Source organism: Oryctolagus cuniculus, chromosome 2 (genome assembly GCF_964237555.1).
Source record: "Oryctolagus cuniculus chromosome 2, mOryCun1.1, whole genome shotgun sequence".
NCBI classification, from domain to species: Eukaryota; Metazoa; Chordata; class Mammalia; order Lagomorpha; family Leporidae; genus Oryctolagus; species Oryctolagus cuniculus.
Genome location: NC_091433.1, coordinates 133,612,250 through 133,634,598, shown reverse-complemented (window position 1 = coordinate 133,634,598; position 22,349 = coordinate 133,612,250). Strand labels below are relative to the sequence as shown.

General features: G+C 41.8%; 1 protein-coding gene across 1 annotated transcript in view; it reads left to right on the top strand.

Moving 5' to 3' along the window:
- ANTXR1 (ANTXR cell adhesion molecule 1) overlaps nucleotides 1–22,349 on the top strand; it is a 241,894-nt gene that overhangs the window by 22,339 nt on the left and 197,206 nt on the right. Inside the window, exons 2-3 of the mRNA XM_002709824.5 lie at nucleotides 6,880–6,951; nucleotides 11,667–11,738. Coding sequence (XP_002709870.1) covers nucleotides 6,880–6,951; nucleotides 11,667–11,738 — 144 coding nt within the window. The remainder of the gene's footprint in view (nucleotides 1–6,879; nucleotides 6,952–11,666; nucleotides 11,739–22,349) is intronic.

Below are 22,349 nucleotides of genomic sequence, written 5' to 3'. Positions count from 1 at the left end.
TGGTATCAAAAAAAGAAAGTGAATGCCAAAATTGCGTAACTTTACATGTCAAGTAGAAGTATAGTGAAAATGAAAGATTTTAGGAGCAACTGTGAATTATCACTTGGTGATCCTGTTTAATAAGTAAAGGAATGCAAATTGATTTCTGGCTGTGAAATAAGGCTAAGCCTTGAAAACAAAGTAGTAATCCAAAAAGAATTTGCTTTAATCCACTGCTTCTGCTTAAGCAGGGAGCCAAGAATAGTCTTCCAATGCTAGTTCAAGGCCATGTATCACCAGTTCTCTGCCTTCTTTCCAAGGGTGGTTTCTTTTTTTTTTTTTTTTTTTTTTTTTTTTTGACAGGCAGAGTGGACAGTGAGAGAGAGAGAGAGAGACAGAGAGAAAGGTCTTCCTTTGCCGTTGGTTCACCCTCCAATGGCCGCCGCTGCAGCCGGCGCACCGCGCTGATCCTGGCAGGAGCCAGGAGCCAGGTGCTTTTCCTGGTCTCCCATGGGGTGCAGGGCCCAAGCACCTGGGCCATCCTCCACTGCACTCCCTGGCCATAGCAGAGAGCTGGCCTGGAAGAGGGGCAACCGGGACAGAATCCGGCGCCCCAACCGGGACTAGAACCCGGTGTGCCGGCGCCGCAAGGTGGAGGATTAGCCTATTGAGCCACGGCGCCGGCTCCCAAGGGTGGTTTCTTCACTGCACAACTTCTCTGGTGATGAGGGAACTGGACATGAACTGGAAGAGATGTGAAGATTCCTCCCTTAAGAGTTAATAATCTTACCCTACCTCTCAGTAATTAAAATTTCAGAGATTAATTGTCCTGGTTGTATGGACCAAAACACAACATTGCATTTCAGAAGTAGGCACAGCTGAATGGTGTTTGAGCAGGAGTTGTAGAATTCTGGATTGGACAATGGCAGTCAGGGTGTTCTGCTATGGGAGTGGCTGCTGGCTAGGCTTGGCCAGGTACTTGTCTCCACATGAGAAAGAATTCAGAGAAGAGCTATAGATATAGGTGAGCAAGAAAGCAAGATTTATTTAAAGGCACAGGGAAAGTACACGCTCAGGAGGAAATGCAGACAACCTCAAGAGAAAGGAGTGCTGCCCTTAACAAAGGTTGAAGTCATCCTTTTACAGGGTCTGGAGGCAACAGGGCAGTGTCTGGGGTGGTACTTAATTGAATATTCAAATGGAGGTGGAGTTTATGTTGGAGCGTGAGTGCAGTCCATTTCCGTGTCCTTTTTTTTTTTTTTTTTTTATTCGTAGTATCTTTATTTATTTATTTTTTTTTCAAGTATATCATACAGCATTTAATTCTTAAAATGTATTACATTTATCACTTACAGTATATAACATTTATTCTTTTTTTTTTAAACTTTTATTTAATGCATATAATTTTCCAAAGTACGACTTATGGATTACAATGGCTTCCCCCCCATACCGTCCCTCCCACCCACAACCCTCCCCTTTCCCACTCCCTCTCCCCTTCCATTCACATCATGATTCATTTTCGATTATCTTAATATACAGAAGATCAGCTTAGTATACATTAAGTATGGATTTCAACAGTTTGCTCCCACACAGAAACATAAAGTGAAAAATAATAGATGATTTTTTTAAATGATGATGAAATCAGAGCAGACCTATTGTCATGTTTAATCCCAGTGAGAGTCAAGTTGGGAATTGATAATTTCTTTTTTTTTTTTTCTTTTCTTTTTTTTTTTTTACAGAGGATAAGTTTAGTATGCATTAAGTAAGGATTTCAACAGTTTGCACCCCCATAGAAACACAAAGTGAAATATATTGTTTGAGTACTCGTTATAGCATTAAATCTCAATGTACAGCACATTAAGGATAGAGATCCTACATGAGGAGAAAGTGCACAGTGACTCCTGTTGTTGACTTTACCAATTTACACTCCTGTCTATGGCATCAGTAATCTCCCTATGTCCTTTTTGGAAATCTTGAAAGTGTCATGGTGTCAGGTACATGGATGGGAGTGGGTGTGCTAACCATGGTAATTTCATTATAATGACCTAAAAGGTCATTATGGGAACCAAGTGTGCAGCCATATTGGATATTTCTAGCTGCCACTGGCTCTTAAGTAGCAAAACCCTCTCAGCTGCAGTTGGCATAGAGGGGTGTAGGATTGGCTGCGGGGCACAAGGGTGCAGGGCAGGTGCAGGCAATCCTCAGTTCCTCTCTGCTGGCAACCTCCCTGCCTACATCAGTCATATGGTGCCTCTTCCAAGGCACCTTGTCAGCACTGTGCGATGATGTGCCAGACCCTCACCCAGGGCTGAAGGAGAGCAGCCAGGACCAGTCCTGGAGATTGGAAGAGCCAGGTGAATTCTGTCCAAGAGAGAGTTCTAAAGCTTTACAAGCCCAGGAATAAGATGTGCAGTTCAGGTGAGCTCTGGGGAGATGCCCAGCTGCTGCCATTCTGCCCGGAGAGCCATTGTTGGTGATGAGGTGGCCCCAGTCACCAGGAAGCTGTGCCCTCTGACCATTGACCCATCTGAGAAGGCTCCATAGGTTTACATAGGCTCACAGGACTTGGCTGGGCCATCCGAGTCCCAGGCTCAGATGTTTATCCAAGCCGAGGTGACACAGGTGATGTCTACTTGGCCAAAGGTCCAGGAGACCGACAGGAACAATGGAGGCCTCTCCCCTCGCCCTCTTCCTTCTATTCAACAAACAGGTAGATGATGGGGAGCCAGATTTCTTTCAGGCTTTCATGAGGGAAACTTGAGAAACAGTGAGAGCAACACAGTATCCGCGGAGATGACAATTGTGCGTGATGCCTGGAGAGTACGCAGCGGCGGCAGTGAGCCCACCTGTGTGGGTCAAAAGCAAGAGGTGGAGACCAAGCTGAGTCTCAAATGCGTAATTTACCACGTGGATAAGCAGTGAGCCAAGCAGATGGAATTCTTCTGAAGGCTGAACTAGGGGAACTGAAAAGGCTTGCTTTTGACAGGAGCAACCCCCTTAAAGCCACGTGACTAGCTAAAACCCTAGTCCAACCCAGCGTCTACAGCCCCTGCCTCCTTCCTCCCCATCCCCATGTGCTCTGGTGCTGTGACGTGAGTCTGCCTGCTGTGCCCAAGCACAGGCTGCGCTGGCCCACGTCAGCATCTCACCCCGAGAATGCTGTTTCTCTAGTTGTCTTCCTCACAAGTCCCCCCTGCCCTCCACACCACTCCAACACCCAACCCCTCCTCACAGCCTGCACATGGTAGGATGAGCCTTCCCTTTTCTTTGTTCCAAAAGCACAGATCTCAACTGCAGTACTTGTCACAACACATTACATTTTAATTCATCTGTATTCTCCACTCAAGTGCGAGTTCTTGGACCCAAAGCACCGTTTCTTACTTCTCTCTGTTCATGGGGCAACTAGAGTAGGGCCAGGCAGTAAGCGATTTTTTGTGATTAAATAGGAAATGCAAAGTCCCCAGTATAACTTCCCACTGCCAGATATGCCAAGTATTATCTCAAATTAGCCAAAGTAGGGTTTAAGATCAGTACAAGAAAATGTAATTATAATGAATATCTCTTGTAAGTGGAAGGATCCAGAACTGGATCCACCTTTTACTCCTTGCACGCCCTTTATAAAATCCTAGAACAATCTGTGTTTTTCAAATAATAACAAAGGATAATATAATAAATACACATGCATTCTCCACATAGAATGAGCACATGTTAATACATTGTCACAAGTTTTAGGTTTTTTAAATGAGATAAAGTGTGTGTGTGTGTATTTACAGAAACTACCTACTGATGGGTATTCAGGTTATTTATGATTTTTCCACCTTTAATAAGCAGTGGATAAAAGACCATCCTTAAGCAAGTTTCTTGTGCACATTCTTTGTTTGCATTGGAGAGCATAAACTTAGAAACAGAGTTCCTGGGCATAGTATAGGTTTATCATCCATCTCTTTGGTGTTGACAAACTGCTCTCCAAAGTGGTGACATCAGTGTCCACATCTGTCAGCAATATAAGAGCAATCCTATTTAGCCCAGATTCTCACCAGCACTTAGTATTGTTAGACATTTTAAATTTTGCCAGTCTGAACGGAATGAAGTGATATTTCACAATTGCCTAAATATATATTTCTATACTTACCAAAAGAGTTAAATATTTTGTCTTATGCTGGTTTATCATTCTTCCAAGGATTGCCTATTCCTATCCTTTGTCATTTTTCTGTTGCTTATGTTTTTAATACTTACTTATAACAATGATTTATATAGCCTGGATGCCACTGGTTCACCTTTTTTATTTGTTGCAAACATCTTCTCTTGTTCTATCATTGTCTTCAACTTTTTTTAATGCTGTCTTTGTCAGACATTCAGAAATTTAGACTCTTTAAGTAGTCGAAATTATCCTTTTCCTTTAAAAAAAATCCCATTTTTCATATCTGTTTGAAGAAACCCTTCACTGACCAGAAAACATAAAAATTTTCTATCATTCTCTCAACAGATTTAAAGTTTTGTTTTCCCATTTTTAAAGTATACTAGGGTTATGTTTGGTATGGAATAACAATCTAACTTTTGTCAGCTAGAAATCCAGTTATCTCAACATCATGCATTGAGGGTTTCTCTCCCTCCCCAGCTCATGTCCACTCTCTCAGCCCCTGTCTATAGCCAGATCTCACACAGGCTGAGGTTTGGGGCCCCCGTTACATTCTACGAGTCATGGATCAGGTGTACAGGGTCACTATTTCTGACAGAGTAAGCTCTCTCATCCAAGTGGTATTGATTCCTTTAAGACCTTTAATCTCCATTGCATTTTTAAGATCAGTTTTTAAGTTTAAAGCAATCCTTTCAGAACTTTTCCTAAAATGAGGTGATGGATTAACTTGGGCGAATGGAGACAGCCTTATGACACAGAGCCCTTTAATTGCATGACCACACCATAGTGTATCACTTTTGTTGCAGCCAGATAAGTCATTTTTGGATATGGAACAGAGAAAATTAAATCTTCCTCGCAAAGATGGAAAACACCCAACCAGAATGAGAATTCCTAGGGCTATTGTATGGTGACAAGATATAAAGTCTACTTTCCTCCTAAATGTCTATAAAATGGTTTGAAACGAGGAAAGTAACAATAATAACTCTCTAAAAGTTAAAATTGTAAATTACTGCATAAAAAATAAAAACGGGAGTCGGTGTGTAGCCTAGCAGTTAAGGTGCCCACGTGCCATGTCGGAGTACCTGGTTTGATTCCTGGCTCTCTCGTGACTCCAGCTTCTTGCTAGTGCAGACCCTTGGAGGCAGCAGTGAAGGCTCAAGTAATTGGATTTCTGCCACCACACTGGGAGATCTGGATTGCACTCCTGGCTCTCAACTTCAGCCCAGCCCTAGTGGTTGAGGGCAATTGGGAAGTGAACCAGCACATGGGAGCTCTTTGTCTCTCTCTCTCTCTCTGCCTCTGTCTCTCTGCCTCTCAAATAAAATGAATACACAAATAAATAAAATCAGAATCCAGTGGAAAGTATTTGCAATACAAAATGTCACCGCAGAAGGAACCGCCTCTAACCTCAGCAGTTGTTAGGAGGGCAGGCAGGTGGGCAGGATTCGGCTGAGCAGAACGGTCCATGAAAGGGAGGCATCCTTTCACTGACGACAGAAAAGAGTGCATTCAAATAGAGAAAGGTGCCGTGAGCTCACTGCAACAGGCTGAGTACAAGCTACAGAAAATACCTAAGCAGAACTAAAGCAGTGGGCAGTGATATCAGGGAAAGAGTAGGCAAAATTGGGAAATAATGAGGCCCCTCCCAGATCTGAAATTCTGTGTTTTTGTAGGGTCTAGAGAAACCGTTTCCTTCCTTCTTTAGTAAGAAATTTCATTTTTTCATTAGCAAAAGAGTGTATAGTTTTTCTTATATTGTTTATTAATAAGACCAATGACAGTAAATTTCTTTACATGTTGAACTACCAATAACTTCCTGAAATAAACTCCACCAGTTAGTTAATTATTATTCTTTTGGATAATTGTTGAATTAGTTCTGCTAATTTTGTTTTATTTTATTTTTAAAGATTTATTTGATACTACACTTGATCTTAGCCAAAAGACCAAGAAGCAATTATTATTTATTTATTTGAAAGTCAGACACAGAGAGGAGAGGCAGTGAGAGAAAGAGAGAGAAAGAGGTCTTCCATCTGCTGGTTAATTTCCCAATTAGCCGCAATGGCCAGAGCTGTGCCAATCCAAAGCCAGGAGCCAGGAACTTCTCCTGGATCTCCCACGTGGGTGCAGGGGCCCAAGGACTGGGGCCAACTTCTACTGCTTTCCCAGACCATAGCAGAGAGCTGGATCGAAGTGGAGCGGCCAGGACTCCAACCAGTGCTCATGTGGGATGCCAGCGCTGCAGGCAGCGGCTTTACCTGCTATGCCACAGCGACAGTCCTGCTAATTTTATTTTTTGAGAGAACGCCAATTTTTTATTATTTTTTTGCTAGAAGTTTAGCATCTATATTTATAAATGAAAAAGAACTCTTTTGGGAGATTGTTTATCTTTGTTTTGTCTTTGTACTAATACCGTTTAAATGAATTGGAATACTTTTTCTTTGCCAATCGGGAAAATAATTGAAGTAGCACAAAGATAACCATTTCTAGAAACTGGAAAATAACCCGTAACTCTCAGACCTAAGGTTTGTATTTTTCCCAGTGTGTGAGTGTGTGGAGTGGGGGAGTTTTTCAACAAAAATGTTAAGAACTCTTAACAGGAAACCTAAATGGCCTTTCAGCTGGTTTCTGAAGGTGTGGACATTGCAGGTAATGATGCTAGTTAATGGGGAGGTCAACTGGAAAATTATAGAATGTGAAGAGAAAGAACACAAGGTGGAGAAACAAATGCTGGGCTCAAGCAACATCTGCTTTTGTTTTCCCAGGTCAGGAAGTGTGCTGCACCACTGGAACGAAATCTATTTCTTTGTGGAACAGCTGGCTCATAAATTCATCAGGTGAGAAACACTAGGGATTGGCTTCACTTTCTCTGCCATAACTAATACCAGCCCACGCTGGCTGCTCCACTCATCGCCGTCTACTTCGGGGTTGCTTTTTGACAAAGGTGGGCCCTCATGTCTTAGATGGGAGATTTACTTTGGTTTGGTTTGCCCTCCTTTGTGGAGTAAGATATTCATATAAAAGCAACTTTAACATTTGGCTTGTACAGTATATCATGCTGGGCCAACTGGCACATTCTAGCTGTACTTTGGTGTATGGAATCTAGGGTGTAGGGTGAACCACTTAACCTAGTTTGTCTAGAAGTGTATGAGTTTGAGCACCAAAAGTCTCATACCCTGAGAACTGCCTTTGGTCCTGACAGGCTGTGGTGGTTAATCACTCCAGCTACGTGCCCTGTCAGGTCGGCTCCACTGAGCATTCGCAACACCACTTTCCCAGGCGAAATCATGGAATTTTAATCCTGGTCACTTAAATATTGTGGGAGTGTTGGAGCAAGTACTTCCCAGTAACCACGGATGCTCACTCCCAAAGGAAAGGAGATTATTTCACCCTGCCTGTGTGCAGCCTCCAAGGGATAGCACAGCTGGGACAGCGTCCATGGCTGTCCTGAGAGGCAGGTCATCAAGGTCTTTGGAACAGTTGGTCTGATCTTCGTAAATTCCAGCTCAGCTGCACTTCACGCTGCATGGCCTCCACAGTCTTCCAGCTGAGCTGAGTGACCGGAAAGCTGCCCTTGAGAAAGTGTCTTTATCTCAGACTATGAAAATGACAACCATGTTCCTTCCACATTCAGTTGTTCATCATTGCGTAACCACCTGCCTAACTGGAGGGAGAGGGTTAAGGAAAGTCCTCTTTGCAATAACCAAAATTGAAAACTTCAGCAGGAAGCATCTAAACTCAGTTGGGGAAAGCAGATGCTGATAGGAGAGAGGAGGGAAAAATTACAGGAAAGGGAAAGAAACAAATGCATGAGTGATGTTTTAAAACACAGAGGGAGGGGCCGGCACCGTGGCTCACTAGGCTAATCCTCCGCCTAGCGGCGCCGGCACACCGGGTTCTAGTCCCGGTTGGGGCGCTGGATTCTGTCCCAGTTGCCCCTCTTCCAGGCCAGCTCTCTGCTGTGGCCAGGGAGTGCAGTGGAGGATGGCCCAGGTGCTTGGGCCCTGCACCCCATGGGAGACCAGGATAAGTACCTGGCTCCTGGCTCCTGCCATCGGATCAGCGCGGTGCGCCGGCCACAGCGCGCTGGCCGCGGCGGCCATTGGAGGATGAACCAATGGCAAAGGAAGACCTTTCTCTCTGTCTCTCTCTCTCACTGTCCACTCTGCCTGTCAAAAAAAAAAAAAAAAAAAAAAAAAAAAAAAAAAAAAAAAAAAAAACCACAGAGGGAGAAAGAATCCTAGAAACTGATTCATATAAAATCGAAAGGCGCCACTTCCCAACCTATCCCAGAAAGGCATTCCTTAACCCTCAACCTAAATGGCTCTAGCCAGAAACTGCTGCTGTTTCAGGCACACAGTCCGGTCGTTGTGCAGTTCCACTTTTAGAAAAGTCCTTTTTGTCATGGGGCTAAAATGTTCTCTCCTGCACTCTGATGCCTCCGTCCTTGGGAGCTGACTGTACCTGTGCTGTCTCTATTTGCTCTTCTCCTCTCCTGCTCCCTCTGTGCAGGAGCAGCTGGTGAGACCGGCTCTGAAGTCAGGCAGTTGTCAGGGTTGAATCCAAGCTCCATGGTGCAACCGTAGCAATTTGCTTACCTTGCCTGAACCCTGACTACGCCTGAGGGTTCTGAGAGAAACTGTGTGCAAAGCAGCCTGGCCAGCACCTGACTTGGGGTGGGCACACGCATTTCTCTTTTTCAGTTCCTTCAGCAACTCCAGGTTCTGCACTGTCTTCCAATCAGAGAAAACTGGGGGAGGAAGTTTTGTGAGAATTAAAGATCTTTGCATGACTTAATCCAGACCACAAGCCTCCTGTGGCCCTTCTTGGAATGAGCCCCTCAAAGTGTGGCACCAAGACATTAGGTCATCATCATGCAAACTGTGTGAGGCATCAGAGACTGTGTTTTGTTGACCACCACAGCCCAAGGGCCTGTTTAAGAGTACTGGACACGTGCCACATGCCCAATTAATGTTTTTGAAGAACTGAATGAATGGATGGTTTTTGGTTATTCATTTGAATAGCTAGTCAAAGGCACCTGGTACTGTACAGGGAAAATTCATCCAACAGCAGCGGTGACGCCTGTACAAATATAATATGGCTAATTCAGTAGGCTCCTTGACATGTCAAGGCCTTTCATTATCTTTATTCTGACCCAGTCCCATTTTCCTAACACTGATTCCAGTTCTTCACCATGTTCCTCAAGCCCCCAGGCTACAGCTCACACCTATCACACTCAACAAATAACTCCCCTTCCTACTCCACCAAGAGCCCAGAGCTGAGCAGACAATACTGATGCCCTTGAGAGCCAACCCTCCTGGAAGACGTACTAATGTCCTTCCCACCTGAGCACCCTGTATCTTACCTACCCAGGGTCAACTGCTCTGTTTTAATCCCATTTGATACCATGGTCTCCGATCTCCTGCAGGTCTTTGTCTGTCTCTTGCATTTTCTCTACCTTCTGCTGGCTTCATTCCCACTGCCTTCAGACCTAACCTCTCCTGCCCATTGCCCTCCCTCATCGCCCCCCCCCCCCAAATAACAACGGATCTCTTCATCATGCCTTACTGTGGATACTACCCTATCTGTTGTTTACTGGCTTCTCACTCAAATAGCCTTAAAGACTCACTGCCACCAGAGTCTTACTTATTCATTCCTTAACCCACTGCCCTTCATCTCAATCCTCCACCTGCTTGCCCTCAGCAAGCTACTAAGGGTGTCTCCCAGGACAAAGCCAGTGAGCACCTTGCAGTCTGTAGTCCACTGCATAGAGGCAGAATTATCCTCACCGAAAACTCTCTCTGCCATCACCTTCTGGTTTTCCTTTTATCTCGCCTTTTCCACATCAGGATTGGTTCTGTATTTGGCTCATTTCCCTTCTCATTGCCAGTACTGTCACTGCACAACTTTATCCACATCAGTGTGCTAATGACTCCCAAACTCTGTCTCTAATCCAGACTCACAGACAAGTTGCCTCTTGGAGACCTCCAATTCCCACATTTCAAATTCATTCTTTCCAGAGCTGAATTCAGTATGAGGGAAACAGTGTCATAAAGTGGCTAAAAGCCCAGCTTCCAGAATCAGAATGTTTAGCTTGAAGCCGAGGCCCACACTCCTCCTCTGCTGTGTATCCTGGGAAAAACAGCTTCGGCCTGCAGGGCCTCAATTTCCTGTCATGGAATATAGGAAGATGATAAATCACATCGATGTCATCATGTTGTCCCATGTTTAATGAGCCCATACATACAAATCAGTTACAGTAGTACATGGCACATAGTAAGAACTTGAAAAGATTGGCCGTCATCATGTTACTCTAATCTGTATGATTGTTGTTATTATTTATGAGCTAGTGTCCTGCTGCCCCAGCGTTGGTGAGCGAGCAAGCATGCAGCACCATGTCACGGACAGAGAACCAAGGTCTATATCAAGAGGCTGATATTCAATTTATCGGATACTGCTTGGGCTCTTGCTGAGTGTTAAACACCATGTAAGGGTTTGCAAAGAAGCAGCCACGTGTATGGTAACAAATACAGACTTCCTACTGGAGGCAGTAGGAGACACTGAGGGTTTTATGGAAGATAACTGACAACATCTGATTTATATTTTAGGAAACTAACTCTGGGAGCAGTGTGCAGAATGAGTTGGAGTAGGAATGATGCTGGGCGAGGCCACCAGCTGGGAAAAAAATTGCAGTGGTCAGATGAATGAGGCCAAGGTCCTCAGCTAGGAGATGGGAAGGGGGTGTGGGCAGATGGTTCTGAGAATTTGGGGGAAGTGAGAGCCAGATTGGATGTGGGAGTTGATTGCGTTGTGAGGAAGTAGGTGGATCCCATCATGCACATACCAGTTGGCCACCCAGAGAGACAGCCCCACAGGATTGCATTACCTTGCAGCATTACAGACTGAGAAGCACGGTTGGTCTTCAGCTGAGGATTGTTTTGTCTCCCGAAGTGTGAGTTTTACCTTGACAATGCTCCTGAGCACTGCCATGTAAAACCCAGGCCCGTTCATCCGTTAACACTGAGAAATGTGACTCCCAAGAGGAATGGGTACTCTTGTGGCCAGTCAGCTCATTAAAAGTCGATGGCAATCCCATTGTCACGGCAAAGAGAGCTTGCAGTGTGATGTTAATGGCCAATGGCATCAGCCTGCAGCAAGCTGAGACACTCTTCATGGCATGATACAGCAGACTACGGTGGAGACACCGTCAGCATTGCCTACAGATGCCATGCAGGCCAGCCCCGTTCTAAGGGCATGCTTCTCCACATAGCACAGGCCCGCGATAGATTGTATCTCTTACAGTCCACTCACTGAGCCGTGCTGTCCAATCAGAAGCAGCCTTCAGAAAGACAGAGTGGGCCCTTTCTTTAGTCCACAGTTTCAGATCTGCAGCTGGCTGAATACTTGCAACACCAGCTCAAGGCCCCTTTGGGTTGTGGGACCTCAGTGGCAGCAGCCATGAAGCCAAGAGGAGAACAGGTTGGAAGCCTGGAATGGAATGGCACACATCTGCCTTGCCAACTACCCTCATGGAGTTTCTTTTCCTTTCCAGCCCACAGCTAAGAATGTCCTTTATTGTCTTCTCTACTCGAGGAACCACCTTAATGAAGCTGACAGAAGACAGGTAAGGACACTTCCTACCTTTGCCATTGAAAAGTCCATCTCTTCCTGCGTAGTGCTGAGATCTGTGCTCTAGTGCCAGCCCTAACCTGTCGATCATTTTAATCTAATAGCTCTTTTTGAACCTGAGCCTTGAACTTTGCATGTGGGCCCTTCTGCTAGTTTACTCTGTGGTGACTTTTGATAGAATTTCCTGATGTTGGTGAAATTCTATAAATGACTAAATCACATTAAGATAAATCTTACATTTGGTTGGTGACTCAGTCTGCTAACTTGGAGCAAAATGTGAGCAAACCAAATTCTTTGGGGACTATATTTTTCTTTTCTTTAAATTAGATTTATTTTGTGGATTAAGGTTTCAGAGACATAAGAGAACTCTGAAAGAGGTAGGAGCCTGAAATATAATCATACATACAAGGAAGAGGATAAAAAGGGAGGGTTTATGGAACCGTAAAATAAAAGGAAATTTGAATCAGGTGTGGAAAAATGTTGTTGGCATAAATGGAATGGTTAGAGCTATTAACAAAAATATTATTTTGGTTTTACCAAAAATTTGTAGTATTTCGATGAAAACTTGTGCTATAAACCATATTATTATTCACAATTAGGATGGTATATTGGACAGAGAAGACAATTTTCATTTGTTAATGACATTGCAGTTTTTCAAAAGGGATGGACCCATATGAGAGAAGCATTGTGGGCATGTATGGGATTATTGACAGTTTTATATATGAACATGCTGGGGGGGGCGGGGAAGGACGAAAGGCAAGTGCTATCAGTCAGTTTTCCATTGCTATGACAAAATCCCCGAGGCTGGAGACTATAAAGAGAAGAGGCTTGTTTAGCTCGCAGTGTTGGAGATCCAAGCGTGTGATACCAGCATCTGCTTGGTTCTGGTGAGGACTTCCTGGCTCTCCCAGCATGGCGAAGGCTATCACAGTGGCAGCACATGTGAGAGGGAGACGGCAGCCATGTGCTGAGAGAGCAAGAGAGATTCATGGGGGGGGGGCTTGCACAACAACTGCCTGTTGCAGGAACTAAGCCAGTGTCTCGTGGGAATTGCATTAATTACATCGGAGGGTGGTGCCTCTGGAGACCTAGTCACCTCCCTTGATGCCCCACTTCTTTATTAATTATTTAGGGATTCATCATTTTTTGAAAGGCAGAGAGGCAGACAGACAGGTATCCCATCCCGTTTTTCTTGCTGCCTTCCTCCAAACAATAAAATCCGAGAAGCTTGGTGACTTTCCTTCAGTAAGCTCTGAAGTGTCTCTAGTCACCGGCCAGACTTGTAGTCTTGCTCAGTCTTTCCATGATGCCACACTTTATGCACAGAGGTCTTTTGTTCAGAGATGGGAAGCTAAACAGAGAAAAACCTGGTGGATCCCGCCAATAGCATATCTGTGTCTCAGAGATTAAACCATGCGTGCCTAAGCACACACAAGTGCACTGCAAGTGGCCCGTTAAATCTGTTATGGTTTCTTTGTTTGCTCACTCTGCTCCTCCTTGGAGTCACAATTCTAGAACTAATGCATGCTGACAAGTGCTGGCCCCCGTCATGGGGGTGGAGGGGATGCATGCGTTCATCAGAACAAAATCAAAATCAGATCTTACTCCATCTTTAGATTTTCCTACAATCAGACTTCCTAGTGTTGCTTCACACTGACTCTGTATGCTTCACGCATAAGAGTTTGGCCAGGAGACAAGGTCACACATTACTTGTAGATGTTTTGTGTCCTGCTTGCTCATGCCTCTGGGAACTTGGGAAGGGCAGAAAGGGCCAGAGATATATAAACACCAGCAGAATGCCTCAGCTTTCATGTCCATTCAGGTCTCTTATGCTTGTTCAAATTAGTCATCCTCTGAGTCTACTTAGATTCTAGTGTTTTTGTGCCTTCACTTCACTATTGCCAGTTCCCCTTGCCAACGAGAAGAGATTAAAATTCTTACTTTGCTGGACACAGTATTTAATGTGAGTCAAATATGCCTCAAACAGCATCCAGAACTGCCTTGCTGAAGGCTGAGTAGGTTTCTTGTGGTGACTCCTGGACCTGACCATAGCTCAGCGGCAAAGCCCAGTGTGGTCATCTGACATGTCCTCAACCTGATCAGAAGAGATGTGGGCAAGTGATCTCTTTCTAAAATACTTTCTCAGGACACTAGCTTAAGGGATCAAGCTAGTTCTGTTTCTGAATTTGTGACTTACAGTGCCTTAGCTGAGCGCAAGAATTTATACAAATTTATATCTTTTTCTGTCTCATTTGATAGTCATAATATCCCAGACCCATATGATATTTGAGGAAACTTACATAGTTAGAAAAAAAAAAAAAAACTTGGCCAGCACCGCAGCTCACTAGGCTAATCCTCCACCTTGCGCACCGGCACACCGGGTTCTAGTCCTGGTCGGGGCGCCGGATTCTGTCCTGGTTGCCCCTCTTCCAGGCCAGCCCTCTGCTGTGGCCCGGGAGTGCAGTGGAGGATGGCCCAAGTGCTTGGGCCCTGCACCCGCATGGGAGACCAGGAAGAAGCACCTGGCTCCTGCCTTCGGATCAGTGCAATGCACCGGCCGCAGTGTGCCAGCCGCAGCAGCCATTGGAGGGTGAACCAGCAGCAAAAAGGAAGACCTTTCTCTCTGTCTCTCTCTCTCTCTCTCACTGTCCACTCTGCCTGTAAAAAAAAAAAAAAAAAAAAACAAAAAAAAAAAAAAAAACTTGTCCAAAAGTGGGACATGAATTAGCAAAGTTTTTCATTTCAACATAGGAGTTTGCACAAATTGAAAGAAATGATATCAAAGATGTATTTGCATTCAGTTTTGGGTTCAAATATGCATAGGCTATAACTATGGGAAGGTGGGAGACATAGAGTGAGAAATCGATATAGTATGATAAGATGCAGTAAGGAGCTACAAACAGAATAATTTTACCTATCACTTTTGAGTGTCCTTTATCTGCTATGCACTCCACAATTCATTTCTTATTTATCCTCATAAAATCATTGTTGCTATAGCTTCTGATGGGAACTATGTGATCATTTGAATCATTACTTTATATGTAATGTGCTGTTTCTTTAACTGCTTTCAAGGTTTCTTGTTTATCTTTAGTTCTTAGTAATTTGATTATGATGTGTGTGTTTCTTGTTTATCTTTAGTTCTTAGTAATTTGATTATGATGTGTGTGTGTGCACATGGATTTCTTTCAGTTTGTTCTGTTTTGGCTTTGCTGAGTTTATGGAACCAACTTAAATCCTAAATGCATTTTCAAATATTTTTTCTGCCCCAATCATTTTCTCTTGTTCTTCAGTAACTCCAGTAACACAAATGTTAGACCTTTGGATGTTATTCCACAAGTCTCTGAAGTTCTGTTCATTTCTTTTTCAGTCTTTCTTCTGCCTGTTCTTCAGGATTCTATAATTTCTTTATTCTTTAATTTCTCTATCTTCAAGTTCAATGGCTCTCTCCTGTGTCATCTTCTTTACCGTGTCCAGCAAAGTAAGAATTCTAACCTCTGTCTTCTCTTTGGCATGGGGAGCTGGAAACAGTGAAGTTAAAACACAAGAATATGAGCCCATCCACTTAATTTTTTATTACAGATATTTGGTTTTTCAGTTCTAAAATTTCCATTCTGCTCTTTTTAGAGTTTTTATTTCTTTTTTGAGAATTCCTGTCCTTTCAAGTGTGTTTACTATTACTTCGTGGAGCATAGTTATTACAGCTGCTTTAAAGTTTACCTTATAATTCCAACATCTCAAGGTTCACCTCTTAATTATCTTTTTCCCTTTACAATTGATCACATTTGCAAGAATCTTTGCGTTTGAGTACCTTTAAAAATGTATCCTGAGATTTTTGAATTTTATGTTGTTTAGATGGTGGATTACATTCAGATCCCCTAGAAAATGCTGATTTGTTTTTTGCTTCTGTGAGCAGTCGCCCTGGTTCAGATCATAAGTTCGATGTCTGTATGTGGTAGTATTGACGTCAGTTTGATTTTTCAACACGTAGCTCAATTCCTTTGGATTTGCCCATAGTCCAAGGCTTCTCAGGTGCAGCTCAGAGATCAGCCTGGACTTAGGCAGAACCCCTTCTCCAGCTCTCTCATCTCCACGTCTGCCCTGCTTTCTGGCCCACTGAGGCTTCCCTGCCAAGTTCTTTAGCCAGAAAAAGGAGGCCACCCACACTGGCGTCATGTAGTTTTCTACTTAGACTATCCTGGGGCAAAACCAGGTGTATTAAAAGAGAAATCAAAACGGGGACTCCCTCTCTCAGGGATTCCCAGAATACAGAAATTTTCTTGGCGTTTTAGAATACATCTCTGGCCGCTGCCATGTGACTAAGATCTGCCTCAGAGCTGGGATATAAGATCAAGTCCCCTAACCCCAGACCCTGGAGATAGAGGGGAGATGGATAATGGGTACCAAAACACAGTCAGATAAATGACAAGTTCTGGTGTTCCACAGCACAGTGGGGTAACTAGAGTTAACAATAACGTATAATAATACTTAATAAAGTACTGGAAGAGAGAGGCTGGCAGGCTCCAAACACAAAGAAAAGATAAGGAAATGGAAAGGCTGTTTACCTGGTTTGATTGGCTTACACTGCAAATGTATGTTGAAATATTGTACTGTCTCCATAAAAGTATGCAAGTATTACATATTAATAAAAAGTTTTAAAGAATAAAGTGGAAACAACTGACAGAAGAAACGCACCCTCAGACTAAAGCCCTAAGACAGAAGAGAGGTAGAAAATGACCTTTGTGGGGTCATTTCTTGAGGTTTTAACTCTCCTCCTCAATCCACCGGCTTTGTTGCTCTTTAGAGCCATCACGTGGTTTCTGTTTTTGTCCAAAGTGTTTTGGTGTAATCAGCAGGCTACTGGACAGTAGCTGGCTTACTTTGTCTTGACTGTTACTTCTGTTTACAGATACAGACAATGAAGTTCAAGTTTAGATAACTGGCTGGAGTCAAGAAACTAGCAAATGGCAGAGCTAGTATTCTGATTCTGGATTCTAAATTGGGTTCAGTTCATACCCTTTGCATTATATCATGTTGGACTATCAAAATTCCTTAGTTAGATTTGTTTAATCAGTTGACAAATTGTAACAAATTTTGTAGTTCACTCCGTTAACAGTATATAAAATTCAAGTACAATTACAATAAAATAATTTAATATTAACCATGATGGTATGATTCCCTGAAAACTCCAAAGATAGTCTTATTCTTGATATTAATTGAAATACTTCAAATGTCTTATCATTTGGAAATGAAATTGTGTCAAATAAGTTCAGTTATTCATTTAGAAGAAATCAGGTGTAGGTGTTCAGTTTAATTAAATGCATTTTATCATCTATTAAGATTTTTTTCTTTTCTCTATCTACAGAGAAATTCATTAAAAAGACTTAAGTATTGGATCACTGTTGTATTTACGATTACAGTTGGTTATGACATATTCTACTAATGTAACTTAGAATTCTATTTCCTTTGTATTATTCAGAATTTAGTATTCCCAATCATAGTTGTGACTGGACTATTATTGTTCTTTCTTTGACTCTCTTTACTTGTAGTATTTTTAATTTCTTTTTAACTTAAATTATTATTTCTTCTAGAACTTATTATGATAAGCCATAAGACCAACAACCAAACTTTCTTCCCGACTGAATAGCCAATTTTCCAACACCATTGTGTAATAATCTGCTAACCAACAATTTGAAAAGTTCATCTTTGATAAGCTTGGGTCCACTGCTAGATTTTCTAATCTGTTGCTATTATATTCTGTTTTTCTGACCATTTCTGTACTCAGACCACATTGTTTTAGTGAATTTTAACATCTTAAGGACCAGTTTGTCCACATTAGGTAAACATCTCCTTGGTCTTCAGTGGATTTTCCAACCATGTGCCTTTTAAGTAATATTTTTTGTTTGATCATTTTATTTTAAAAAATATTTCAGGTAAAAAAATTCATGTATTTCATATAAACAGATTTAGGAGCATAATTATACTTCCCACCCTACTCTCCCTCCCACCCATGGCCCCACGCTCTCTCCTCTTTCCTTTCCCATTCCTTCCTTTCATTTTTATAATGATCTACTCTCAGTCTATTTTATACTCATAAGATTAACCCTGCACTAAGTAAAGAATTCAAAAAACAGTAGGAAGAGAAAAACACTGTTCCTCAATAGTAGAGACAAGAGCTGTAAATAATCATCAACTCTCAAAATATCAATTTCACTCATCTACATTGCATTTTTTTGTATTCTGTTAGTTATCACATATCAGGGAAAACATACGCTATTTGTCTTTTTGGGACTGCCTTATTTCAATAAATATAATGGTTTCCAGTTGCATCCAACAGACAGGATTTCAATATTTTTATGGGTGGGTAGTAATCCATACTATGTATACATACCACAATGTCTTTATCCAGTCATCAATTGTTGGACATCTGGGTTGATTCAGTCCATATCTTAGCTATTGTGAATTCAGCTGCATTAAACATGGGGGTACAGATAATTCTTTCATATGCTGATTTCATTTGGTTGGGGTAAATTTCCAGGAGTGGCATTGCTTGGGGGATATGCTATATATTTTCAGCTTTCTGAGGTATCTCTATATTTTCTTCCATAATCGCCATGCTAGTTCACATTCTCACTAACAGTGTTTTAGAGTATCTTTTTCCCCATATCCTTGCCAGCATTTATTGTTTGTTGATTTCTGTATGAGAGTCATTCTAACTGGGATGAGGTGAAACTTATTTGTGATTTTTATTTGCATTTCCCTGATGGCTTGTGATCCTAAGCATTTTTTCATGTGTTTATTGGCCATTTGAATTTCCTCTTTTGAAAAATGCTTGTACAAGTCTGTTGCTCATTTCCTAACTGGACTGTTTGTTTTGTTGTTCTTGAATTTCTTTATAGATTCTGGATATTAACCCTTTATCAGTTGCATAGTTTGCAAATATTTTCTCCCATTCTATCAGTTGCCACTTTACTTTGCTGAGTGTTTCCTTTGCAGTGCAGAAGCTTCTCAACTTGATACAATCACATTTGTCAACTTTGGCTTTGATTGCCTGTGCTTCTGGAGTCTTTTCCAAGAAGTCCTTGGCTATGCCAATGCCTTACAGAGGTTCCCCAGTGTTCTCCTCTAGTAATTGGATGGTATCGGGTTGTAGATTTAGATCCTTGATCTAGTTTGAGTTTGTTTTTGTATTATAAGGTGTAAGAAAGCAGTCTTGTTTCATGGTTCTGCATGCAGAGACTCAATTTTCCCAGCACCATTTGTTAAAGAGACAATCCTTTCTCCAGAGATTGATTTTAATTCGTTTGTCTAAGATTAGTTGGTTAAGCATATGTGGATTGATTTCTGGAGATTCTATTCTCTTCCATTGGTCTACATGTCTATTTTTGTGTCAGTACCAGGCTGTTTTGATTATAACTGCCCTGTAGTATATCTTAAAATCTGGAATTGTAATGCCTCTGACTTTGTTTTTGTTGTTTAAGATTGCTTCAGCTATTCAGAGCCTCTTGTGTTTCTATATGAATTTCAGCATCATCATTTTCTTGATCTGAGAAGAATGTTGTTGGTATTTTGATTTGAGTGGCATTGTATCTGTAAATTGCTTTGGGTAGTATGGACATTTTGATGATATTAATTCTTCCAATCCATGAACATGGAAGATTTTTCCTTTCTTTTTTTTTAATTGTGTGTGTCTTCTATTTCTTTCTTTAATGTTTTATAATTTTTAAAGATTTATTTATTTATTTGAAAGACAGAATTACAGAGAAACAGAGCTGAGAGAGAGAGAGAGAGGATCTTCCATCCACTGGTTCACTCCCCAAATGGCTGCAACAGCCAGAACTGGGCCAGTCTGAAGCCAGGAACCAGGAGCTTCTTCCACATCTCCCACACAGGTGCAGAGACTCAAGCACTTAGGCCATCTTCTACAGCTTTCCCAGGCCATAGCAAAGAGCTGAATCAGAAGTGGAGCAACCAGGTCTGGAACCAGTACCCATATGGGATACTGGCACTGCAGGTGGTGGCTTTATCTGCTACCCCCACAGCACTGGCCCAGTTTTGTAATTTTAATCTTAGAGATATTTCACTTCCTTGGTTAAATTTACTCCAAGGTATTTAAATTTATTTGTAAGTTATTGTGAATGTGACTGATATTGCAAGTTCTTTCTCAGCCATGGCATTGTCTGTGTATACTAAGGCTATTGATTTTTTGTGTGTGTGTCAATTTTATATCCTGCAACTTTAACAAACTCTCTTTTGAGTTCCAATAATCTCTTAGTGGAGTCTTTGGGCTCTCCTATATATATAATCATGTCATCTGCAAATAGGAATAATTTAACTTCCTACTTTCCAATTTATAATACTTTGATTTCTTTTTCTTGCCTAATGGGCTCTGACTAAAACTTCCATAACTATATTGAATAGCAGTGGTGTAAGTGGGCATCCTTGTCTGGTTCCTGATCTTGGTGGAAATTCTTCCAACTTTTCTTTATTCAATGTGATGCTGTCTGTGGGTTTGTCATAAATTTTCTTGATTGTGTTGAGGAATGTTCCTTCTATACCCAATTTGCTTAAAGTTTTTATCATAAAAGGATGCTGTATTTTATCAAATGCTTTCTCTGCATCTATTGAGATAATCAAATGGTTTTTGTTATTTAATTTGTTAATGTGATGCATCACATTTATTGATCTGCATATGTTGAACCATCCCTGCATACCAAGGATAAATCCACTTGATCTGGGTGAATGATCTCTCTGATGTGTTGTTGGGGTCAATTAGCTAGCATTTTTTTTTAAGATTTATTTATTTATTTGAAAGGCAGAGTTACAGGCAGAGAGAGGGAGAGACAGGGAGAAAGATCTTCCATCACCGGTTCATTCCCCAAATGGCTGCAGTGGTCGGAGCTGAGCTAGTCTGAAGCCAGCAGCCAAGAGTTTCTTCTGGGTCTCCCACGTGGGTGCAGGAGGCCAAGCACTTGGGCTTTCTTCTATGGCTTTCCCAGGACATAGCAGAGAGCTGGGTTGGAAGAGGAGCAGCTGGGATTTAAAATGGTTTTGTTTTTTTAAACTTTTATTTAATGAATATAAATTTCCAAAGTACAGCTTATGGATTACAATGGCTTCCCCCCCATAACGTCCCTCCCACCCGCAACCCTCCCCTTTCCCACTCCCTCTCCCCTTCCATTCACATCAAGATTCATTTTCATTTCTCTTTAGATACAGAAGATCAGTTTAGCATATATTAAGTAAAGATTTCAGCAGTTTGCTCCCACACAGAAACATGAAGTGAAAAATACTGTTTGAGTACTAGTTATAGCATTAAATCTCAATGTACAGCACACTAAGGACAAAGATCCTACATGAGGAGTAAGTGCACAGTGACTCCTGTTGTTGACTTAACAAATTGACACTCTTGTTTATGGCATCAGTAATCACCCTAGGCTCTTGTCATGAGCTGCCAAGGCTATGGAAGCCCCCTGAGTTCACTGACTCTGATAATTTTTAGACAAGGCCATGGTCAAAGTGGAAGTTCTCTCCTCCCTTCAGAGAAAGGTACCTCCTTCTTTGATGACCCGTTCTTTCCACTGGGATCTCACTCATGGAGATCTTTCATTTAGGGTTTTTTTGTTTGTTTGTTTTTTTGTTTTTTGGTTTTTTTTTTTTTTTTTTTTGCCAGACTGTCTTGGCTTTCCATGCCTGAAATACTCTCCTGGGCTTTTCAGCTGGATCCGCAGGCCTTAAGGGCTGATTCCGAGGCCAGAGTGCTGTTTAGGACATCTGCCATTCTACGGGTCTGCTGTGTATATCACTTCCCATGTTGGATCATTCTCTCCCTTTTTTATTCTATCAGCTAGTATTTGAAGACACTATTCTTGTTTATGTGATCCCTTTGGTTCTTAGTCCTATCATTATGATCAATTGTGAACAGAAATTGATCACTGGGACTAGTGAGATGGCATTGGTACATGCCACCTTGATGGGATTGAATTGGAATCCCCTGGTATGTTTCTAACTCTACCGTTTGAGGTAAGTCAGCTTGAGCATGTCCTGAATTGCACATCTCTTCCCTCTCTTATTCCCACTCTTATATTTAACAGTGATCACTTTTCAGTTAAGTTTCAGCACTTAAGAAGAATTGTGTATTGATTACAGTATTCAACCAAAAGTATTAAGTAGAACAAACAAAAAAGATACTAAGAGGGATAACATATCAAGTTGCTCATCAACAGTCAGGGTGAGGGCTGATCAAGTCACCGTTTCTCATAGTGTTCATTTCACTTTAACAGGTTTCCTTTTTGGTGCTAAGTTAGTTGTCACCTATCAAGGAGAACAAGTGGTATTTGTCCCTTTGGGATTGGCTTATTTCACTCAGCATAATGTTTTCCAAATTCCTAACAGGGATCACTTTTCAGTTAAAATTTAAACACCTAAGAATAATTATGTGTTAATTACAGAGTTCAACCAATGGTACTAAAACAACAAAAAAAAATACTAAAATGGATAAAGTATTACATTGTACATCAACCGTCAGGACAAGAGCTGATCAAGTCACTGTTTCTCAAAGTGTCCATTTCATTTCAACAAGTTTCCCCTTTGGTGCTCAGTTAGTTGC